Raw genomic sequence first — 10,000 nt, 5'->3', positions numbered from 1 at the left:
AGGAATAAAAAGCGTTCATCCTCTTTCCCTCCATCAAACTCCACCTGCAGAATAACTGAGGAACTCTGGCTGCCAGCTGACGTGGTCCACGCCTCAGGTGGAGGTGGGGGTCAGTGGTGGAGGTGGAGGTCAGTGGTGGAGGTGGAGGTCAGCAGTGGCGGTGGAGGTGGAGGTCAGTGGTGGAGGTGGGGGTCAGTGGTGGAGGTGGAGGTCAGTGGTGGAGGTGGAGGTCAGCAGTGGAGGTGGAGGTGGGGGTCAGTGGTGGAGGTGGAGGTCAGTGGTGGAGGTGGAGGTCAGCAGTGGAGGTGGAGGTGGAGGTCAGCAGTGGAGGTGGAGGTGGGGGTCAGTGGTGGAGGTGGAGGTCAGCAGTGGCGGTGGAGGTGGAGGTCAGTGGTGGAGGTGGAGGTCAGCAGTGGAGGTGGAGGTGGGGGTCAGTGGTGGAGGTGGAGGTCAGCAGTGGCGGTGGAGGTGGAGGTCAGTGGTGGAGGTGGAGGTCAGTGGTGGAGGTGGGGGTCAGTGGTGGAGGTGGAGGTCAGCAGTGGCGGTGGAGGTGGAGGTCAGTGGTGGAGGTGGGGGTCAGTGGTGGAGGTGGAGGTCAGTGGTGGAGGTGGAGGTCAGCAGTGGAGGTGGAGGTGGGGGTCAGTGGTGGAGGTGGAGGTCAGTGGTGGAGGTGGAGGTCAGCAGTGGAGGTGGAGGTGGAGGTCAGTGGTGGAGGTGGAGGTCAGTGGTGGAGGTGGAGGTCAGTGGTGGAGGTGGAGGTCAGCAGTGGAGGTGGAGGTGGAGGTCAGTGGTGGAGGTGGAGGTCAGTGGTGGAGGTGGAGGTCAGCAGTGGAGGTGGAGGTGGAGGTCAGTGGTGGAGGTGGAGGTCAGCAGTGGAGGTGGAGGTGGAGGTCAGTGGTGGAGGTGGAGGTCAGTGGTGGAGGTGTTTGGTTTTCCTCGTGAACAATGGAAATATTATTCTAATTATTTAATGGAAAGATTGAAGAAGGAAAACAAACTGCATGTTTCACTACGGGACTGAATCCCAGTGTGTAGAAGTACCACGTGTGACCACTAGAGGTCACTGGTAACAACATGATGCCTCCACTGCGCCACAGCAGGACTGAACTGAGGAGCGTCACGTGTTTCTGTCAAAATAAAACACCTTCCATTGTGGAGGAGACTTACATGTACGGTGCAGTACCATCAAAATAAAACACCTTCCATTATGGAGGAGACTTACATGTACGGTGCAGTACCATCAAAATAAAACACCTTCCATTGTGGAGGAGACTTACATGTACGGTGCAGTACCATCAAAATAAAACACCTTCCATTATGGAGGAGACTTACATGTACGGTGCAGTACCATCAAAATAAAACACCTTCCATTATGGAGGAGACTTACATGTACGGTGCAGTACCATCAAAATAAAACACCTTCCATTGTGGAGGAGACTTACATGTACGGTGCAGTACCATCAAAATAAAACACCTTCCATTATGGAGGAGACTTACATGTACGGTGCAGTACCATCAAAATAAAACACCTTCCATTGTGGAGGAGACTTACATGTACGGTGCAGTACCATCAAAATAAAACACCTTCCATTGTGGAGGAGACTTACATGTACGGTGCAGTACTGTATATTGTTGGTGCTACAGTAGGAATTAACTAGAGACTTAACTAGATAATTAACTAGAGACTTAACTGGAGAATTAACCAGATAATTAACTAGAGAATTAACCAGAGACTCTGGTACAGTCATCCTGTACAGTACAGTAACTCTGGTACAGTACAGTAACTCTGGTACAGTAATCCTGTACAGTACAGTAACTCTGGTACAGTACAGTAACTCTGGTACAGTAATCCTGTACAGTACAGTAACTGGTACAGTACAGTAACTCTGGTACAGTCATCCTGTACAGTCCAGTAACTGGTACAGTAACAAGAGGAGTCAGGTTCTGGCGTGTGGTCAGGAGGGTACAACTAGAAGAAAGTGAAAAACGGTGGTGTAGTTTTGATGTAAAGGTTCAAACCCAGACGGGCTCCAGAGTGACGGGTTCGAATCCCCCGCCTCCGACGTGGTCAAACTTTCAACAAAATCCAGGGACTCATTTTGAAGCTCAAACAAACATCTGCTGATGGCAGACATAATAATACTTATTGATCCCGTCTTACTTGATATCAACTTTCTGTCAATTCATTGAGGATCAGAGCTTCAAGGAATTCACCTTCATTAGTTCTATTCTACATACGTTAGAGTATATTTGACTTTTGAAGAAGGAAACAAGAGAAAAGAAGTAGGCAGACATAATATATTCTTTTTACAATTTATTGTGTGTGTGTGTGTATATATATATATATATGTATATATATATATATATATATATATATATATATATATATATATCTCCAGTCCATGTTCGGATCCCAATAAATCTCATAGTTTGTCTCTGTGTTGTATTGCATAGAAAAAGGCACAGCTCTGAGGGGTGTAGTAAAACCCAGCCTGGTCCAGGGCCTGGTCCAGGGCCTGGTCCAGGGCCTGGTCCAGGGCCTGGTCCAGGGCCTGGTCCAGGGCCTGGTTCAGGGCCTGGGCCTGGGACACGTGGTCAGTCTGTTTCTGCAGCTCCGACTGACTCAGTGACCAAAACACTGAGGAACAAAGAGGAAAACCAGTCTGAGGAGCTCCACTGTTGTTCACTATGTACAGGAACTTTTGGCATTGAAGCGTTTGTGACAGGCTTTGGAGTCTTTGACATCTGAAGCTGGGAGACGAGGTGGTGGGGGGGGGGGGGGGGGGGGGGGGGGTATTGCTGCATGACGTGATGGACGAATAGGAGTACAAAAAAAAATTCATGGCCACCACCCCCACCACAAAGCATAGAACGGAATCAAATTAGATAATACAACTACCTGTGTGTGTGTGTGTGTGTGTGTGTGTGTGTGTGTGTGTGTGTGTGTGTGAAAGAATGGCTTCCACTCATCATTTCACTCGGATCCATTTGTCTCATAAGAACTTCCTGCCACATTCTGTACACACATTTACAATTCAAATGTTCACTTCACGTCAAAAATAAATATATTTACATAGAAAAGAGAAATCAGGATGAATAAATAACTTCATTGACAAAAACTAAAAAAAAAAAAAAAAAACAAGCACTCCAAAATCCAAACACAGTGAAAGAAAGAAGACGGAGTCGTCTGCAAACGGTGGTACTGTACGTGCTGGGGGGGGGGGGGGGGGGTCTGTGGTTCCTAATGACTGGTATGGTTTTGGTTTAACCGAGACGCTTGGTGGTTTGACGCAGTCTTACTCGTGATGCTTCCATTAAAATCATTCCGCCGTCACTTTGTTCTCGCAGCATTTTGCTTTCTTCTTTTAAGGCAAACGGGTTTCTACCGTCGTCCAGCCACTGTGTTTCAACAAGGTTCTTCTGTCTTCACCAGAAACGTTTCAACACCAACGCTATGTCACAAAAACTTGTGTAAAGGTTGTCACAGTCTGCCGGAGAAACGAGACTCAAACCAAACTGCCGCTGGAGGACGGTGAGGGACGGGAGAGTACCAGGGGCACCGAAGGAAAAACCACTGGAGGATGAAAACACTAAACCAAGAACTTCATGCACTTCAGAACAAGCTTAAAATCAAAGTGGAGATCCAGTCCGTCCCTCGTCATTTACCCGTTAAACCACATTAAATCACTTAATAGTGACTTTGTAGGGCTGCTGCTGCTTCTGGACGTGAGGTTTTACACAGAATGACCTGATTAATATGAACACAGTTAATAATCACCTGGATCCTTTGTCCTTCGTACTCGACCGTCGTCTGGACAGAACAACTCTGCAGCTGCACTGTCTCATGGTCCTGATACTGATTATATAATACTGATTATATAATACCAATGACTGACTGTGTTTATGAGCTCAATTCTCTTCTGAAGCATCTTTTCACTTCATTAAACCTGCCATGCTTTTTGAAGCAGGAACACTGCTGCCATGACGATGGATGGACTTTAAAAAAATAATTTTTTTTAAATCTCAACTTTGAGTTTTGACTTTTTCTGAGGTGCCACAAAGTTTTTTTTCTTTTTTTTTTAAGCCTCCAAATTCTTTTCTTCTTCAGTGGTCCTGGTACTCGTCTGTAGCAGAGGCAATGGTCAGAAGCCCGCGACCACCGTCCCATTGTGTCTGACATTTGGGGAGTCGTATCGCGGCTGCGACTGATGTGAGCTGCAGCTGCACGGTTGCGGCTGCACGGCCGCGGCTCACGGTTCGAACGGTTCGGTTTACACTGAGTTTGTAATGGTTGGAAAATGAAAGACAGCAGACGCTCACACGCAAAATGCTAGTTGATGCTAACAGGATTTACTTCAAGCTCCTGTTGCAACGTCCAGCTCGTCCTCTTTGAGTCACGACGTGTCCGTTTGTCCTCCTCCGTCTCCTTTTTGAGGATTTCTTTCCAAACATGCTAAGGCGTCATTCTCGTGTGCGTCTCTCCAAGTCGTGGTCGCAGTATTTGGGGTTAGCACTATTTGGGTTCAGCCCGGGCCGTGTGTTTCAGAACCGCCACACGAGTCTGTAGGGCCGCCGCAACACGAGTCTGTAGGGCCGCCGCAACACGAGTCTGTAGGGCCGCCGCAACACGAGTCTGCAGGGCCGCCGCAACACGAGTCTGTAGGGCCGCCGCAACACGAGTCTGTAGGGCCGCCGCAACACGAGTCTGCAGGGCCGCCGCAACACGAGTCTGCAGGGCCGCCGCAACACGAGTCTGCAGGGCCGCCGCAACACGAGTCTGCAGGGCCGCCGCAACACGAGTCTGCAGGGCCGCCGCAACACGAGTCTGCAGGGCCGCCGCAACACGAGTCTGCAGGGCCGCCGCAACACGAGTCTGCAGGGCCGCCGCAACACGAGTCTGCAGGGCCGCCGCAACACGAGTCTGCAGGGCCGCCGCAACACGAGTCTGCAGGGCCGCCGCAACACGAGTCTGCAGGGCCGCCGCAACACGAGTCTGCAGGGCCGCCGCAACACGAGTCTGCAGGGCCGCCGCAACACGAGTCTGTAGGGCCGCCGCAACACGAGTCTGCAGGGCCGCCGCAACACGAGTCTGCAGGGCCGCCGCAACACGAGTCTGCAGGGCCGCCGCAACACGAGTCTGCAGGGCCGCCGCAACACGAGTCTGCAGGGCCGCCGCAACACGAGTCTGCAGGGCCGCCGCAACACGAGTCTGTAGGGCCGCCGCAACACGAGTCTGCAGGGCCGCCGCAACACGAGTCTGCAGGGCCGCCGCAACACGAGTCTGTAGGGCCGCCGCAACACGAGTCTGCAGGGCCGCCGCAACACGAGTCTGTAGGGCCGCCGCAACACGAGTCTGTAGGGCCGCCGCAACACGAGTCTGCAGGGCCGCCGCAACACGAGTCTGTAGGGCCGCCGCAACACGAGTCTGCAGGGCCGCCGCAACACGAGTCTGCAGGGCCGCCGCAACACGAGTCTGCAGGGCCGCCGCAACACGAGTCTGCAGGGCCGCCGCAACACGAGTCTGTAGGGCCGCCGCAACACGAGTCTGCAGGGCCGCCGCAACACGAGTCTGTAGGGCCGCCGCAACACGAGTCTGTAGGGCCGCCGCAACACGAGTCTGGAGGGCCGCCGCAACACGAGTCTGTAGGGCCGCCGCAACACGAGTCTGCAGGGCCGCCGCAACACGAGTCTGGAGGGCCGCCGCAAAACAAGACTTGCAAGATGAGCAGACCTGAGCACAACATGAGATTCTATGTGAATGCAATTTCGTTGTACCTGTACAATGACAATAAAGTCAAATCAATCAATCAATCAACACGAGGGCCCGTATCCAAAACTCAAGTCAACACTGCGCTGTAATACTGTCACCCCCACCTCAGCTGCACCTCCCCTGCACCACGCCCCCACCTCGCCTGCACCTCACCCCCACCTCGCCTGCACCACGCCCCCACCTCGCCCCCACCTCACCCCCACCTCGCCTGCACCTCGCCTGCACCTCACCCCCACCTCGCCCCCACCTCGCCTGCACCACGCCCCCACCTCGCCTGCACCAAACCCTGGATCCTGTCTTGAGCCGTGACCATGAACCCGTCATGGCGGAGCCCCTACGACTGCTGGCGTCTCGTACGTTTGACCAGGTTCAGAAAAGACATCTGAGACGCTGCCGTCCAAAAACAAAGTGAAAGGAGACAGACGAGCTCCGGCGGTGGACGGCTGCAGGTCCAATCGTCCTCTGTGATGACCTGAAGCCATAAAGCTACCAGCCGTCTCACACAGAGTTTCTCATTGTAGAGATTACAACACGTCTCATGACGGAAATAGACTCCTCCCTGTTTGGACCGGCATGAGAAGAGTTGGGGGGACAACATGACAGTGAAGATGCATTATTCCCCTCCTGCTCAGGTCATGTTGGTGAAAGCTTCTTTACTAGTATTTCATAACAGGAGCGTCTCATCAGAACAGGAAGCTCGAGGGTCAAAGGTCACCTGCAGAACATAAAGGATCCATTCTGACAAACGAGTTAAGTCACCTGCATTGATAAGCACCGTTTGTTTCTTCTCTTTCACCACGACAGCCAGAACATAGAGAACAAAGTGAAGACCTGAACCCATAGAACCGAGAACTTCGTCTCCATCCACCAGTACCACCAGGCGGTGGTTCTAAGAGCTCCTCCCAGTACCACCAGGCGGTGGTTCTAAGAGCTCCTCCCAGTACCACCAGGCGGTGGTTCTAAGAGCTCCTCCCAGTACCACCAGGCGGTGGTTCTAAGAGCTCCTCCCAGTAACATCTAGCAGAGCCGTGTCCTGCAGCACTCTGGTGAAACCACGGTTTCCTCTTTGTGCTCGCTTTACAAACAAAACACAGCATCTGTCATAAGATAAGGATTAAATAATAATTATTTGATCATGAGAAATTACCTTCCTTAACAGTTTTAATACAATAGAATAAATAAAAAAAAGAACAAAAGAAAGAAAAGAATGAGGAGCAACGTCTCGAGGCTGTTGAAGTGAAAGAACGAGAAGAAAATACTGTAAAAACAGGAATTGAATAAGTGGTTACTTTGAAAGGCACTCTGCTAAAAGCCATAGGTGTGTGTGTGTGTGTGTGTGTGTGTGTGTGTGTGTGTGTGTGTGTGTGTGTGTGTGTGTGTGTGTGTGTGTGTGTGTGTGTGTGTGTAGAAGTAGTAATAGTTGTCATAGTAGTTCTAACTGACATCACCATCGATGTTTACAATTACCGACCTTTGAAAGAACAAACAAACAGACATAGTAAAAACGCCGTCCTGGGTAGTGGAGAGCCGGGAGTCGAACCGTGGCTCCGCCCCGGAGTCACGACCCGACCAGCACCTCCATGATGTGGTCCAGTTCTGTGAGGTCCATCTTGAAAGGCTGACTGGCTGATACCTGGGGGGCGGGGCCACCGTACGGCGACGCCAGCGACTTGAGGAGGTCGTCCGCCGTCACCGCGGGCGACAGCTTGGCGAGGCCGCCGCCCCCCGCCACGCCCACCACCCCCGCCCCCGCCCCCGCCGCCGTGCACGGGTCGAAGTCGTACATGGACGTGTCGATGTCGGCGAACAAGACGTCGTCCAGCGCCAAGTCTGAGAGGAACCCCGCTGGCGAGGCGGAGGGAGGAGGGGGGGCGAGCGAGGGCGACACGTCGGCCAGGCCGGCGGGGGGGGGGCGGCGCCGAGGGGAGGGGGTCCAGCGGCCGCAGCTCGGAGCGGCGACCTTCCACCAGGAAAACACCCGCCACGTCTGTTCTGGCCCATGTGGTCCTGCAGTCTCTGGGGGGGGGCGAGGGGGGAGGGGGGAGGGGGGGGCGGGTACGGCGAGGGGGCAGTCGGCGTGACAACTGGGGAGGTAGTGACGGTCATACTGTTAGCTGCTGTGGTCCTTGTTATGGCTGGAGGGGGGGGCGGGGGGGGCGACAGCGGAGGAGTGGGCGGGGACGGAGCGCCGCCGCCGTCCTCCTCCAGCAGGGACGCCGGGGTGAGGCAGGCCTCCGGGGGGGCCGGACACGCCTCCGGGCGGCCGTGGAAGGCCGGGGGCGCCGTGGGGGTGGGGGGAGGGCGGGGCGGCGAGCGCCGGCATCAGGAGCGCAGAGGGCGGGGAGGACGCCGCCGCCGCCGCCAGGACGCCGAAGGAGGGCGGCGCCTCGCGGAAGCCCTCGTCCATGGGGTCGTCGGGCGGCGGCGAGGGCGGCAGCAGCAGCGGCGGGCGCAGCGAGCCCTCCCGCCGCAGCTCGTCCTGGATGCGGCGCAGCACGTTGTTGATGAGCACGCGGCGCTCCAGGCGGGGCTCGCCCGGCGCACGCTGGCTGTACAGCTTCATCAGAGAGATGTTGAAGATGGTCTGCCGCTGCAGCGTGTACGACACCTTGGACAGGCCCTCCGGGGCGCCGCCCGCCCCCCCGCCAGCCCCCCCGCCAGCCCCCCCCGCCCGCCGCCACCGCCGCCTCCAGCGTTTTGCTTTCCAGCCCCTCTTCATCCTCGTCCAGCTTCCTCTTCGCTCCTTTACCAAACATATATCTGCAACAGACGAGACGACAGGAAGTCAACAGGACGGACTTTCTCTCTGTTTACCAACAATGTTGTTGTTGTTATTTCATGATGCCGCCACAAACAACACAAACAAGACAAACACCGTCGTCATTGATCAGTCAGTAATAACAACATTGTGGTCACCAGGGAGGAAAATCAGTACTTCAGATCCTTTCATGAGACTCCATACATGAGACTCCATACATGAGACTCCATACATGAGACTCCATACATGAGACTCCATACATGAGACTCCATACAAGAGACTCCATACATGAGACTCCATACATGAGACTCCATACATGAGACTCCATACAAGAGACTCCATACATGAGACTCCATACAAGAGACTTCATACAAGAGACTCCATACATGAGACTCCATACATGAGACTCCATACAAGAGACTCCATACATGAGACTCCATACATGAGACTCCATACATGAGACTCCATACATGAGACTCCATACAAGAGACTCCATACATGAGACTCCATACATGAGACTCCATACATGAGACTCCATACAAGAGACTTCATACATGAGACTCCATACATGAGACTCCATACAAGAGACTCCATACAAGAGACTCCATACATGAGACTCCATACATGAGACTCCATACATGAGACTTCATACAAGAGACTCCATACATGAGACTTCATACAAGAGACTCCATACATGAGACTTCATACAAGAGACTCCATACATGAGACTCCATACATGAGACTCCATACATGAGACTCCATACAAATCCTCTTCTCCTGAACGTAGAGAGAAGAAGAGTTGAGACGACGTTTTCACCTCAAGAGGTTCTTCTTCTTCTTCTAACTTCTCTGTAAAGCAGAATTCTCCACATGGTTTCAGTCCTCGAACCATGTGGAGTCAAACCATGTGGAGTCAAACCATGTGGAGTCAAACCATGTGGAGTCAAACCATGTGGAGTCAAACCATGTGGAGTCAAACCATGTGGAGTCAAACCATGTGACACTGGTCAAACCATGTGGAGTCAAACCATGTGACACTGGTCAAACCATGTGGAGTCAAACCATGTGGAGTCAAACCATGTGGAGTCAAACCATGTGACACTGGTCAAACCATGTGGAGTCAAACCATGTGACACTGGTCAAACCATGTGGAGTCAAACCATGTGACACTGGTCAAACCATGTGGAGTCAAACCATGTGGAGTCAAACCATGTGGAGTCAAACCATGTGGAGTCAAACCATGTGACACTGGTCAAACCATGTGGAGTCAAACCATGTGACACTGGTCAAACCATGTGGAGTCAAACCATGTGGAGTCAAACCATGTGACACTGGTCAAACCATGTGGAGTCAAACCATGTGACACTGGTCAAACCATGTGGAGTCAAACCATGTGGAGTCAAACCATGTGGAGTCAAACCATGTGGAGTCAAACCATGTGACACTGGTCAAACCATGTGGAGTCAAACCAT

At 53.0% G+C, this 10,000-nt stretch overlaps 2 protein-coding genes across 2 annotated transcripts in view; both read right to left on the bottom strand.

The window, feature by feature from the left end:
• slc1a4 (solute carrier family 1 member 4) overlaps positions 1-10,000 on the bottom strand; it is a 31,150-nt gene that overhangs the window by 20,047 nt on the left and 1,103 nt on the right. The gene's annotated exons all lie outside the window — the stretch shown is intronic.
• On the bottom strand, positions 6,051-8,526 carry sertad2b (SERTA domain containing 2b; the record flags this gene model as incomplete). Its single annotated transcript, XM_080507514.1, is given in 5 exon segments — positions 6,051-7,685; positions 7,687-7,827; positions 7,829-8,059; positions 8,061-8,447; positions 8,449-8,526. Coding segments are annotated over 5 exon segments (1,194 nt in total). The 3' UTR covers positions 6,051-7,328.

Source organism: Blennius ocellaris, assembly GCF_963422515.1.
Source record: "Blennius ocellaris genome assembly, chromosome: 13".
NCBI classification, from domain to species: Eukaryota; Metazoa; Chordata; class Actinopteri; order Blenniiformes; family Blenniidae; genus Blennius; species Blennius ocellaris.
The sequence above is the reverse complement of the archived record's forward strand: the minus strand, read 5'-3'. Positions and strand labels throughout refer to the sequence as shown.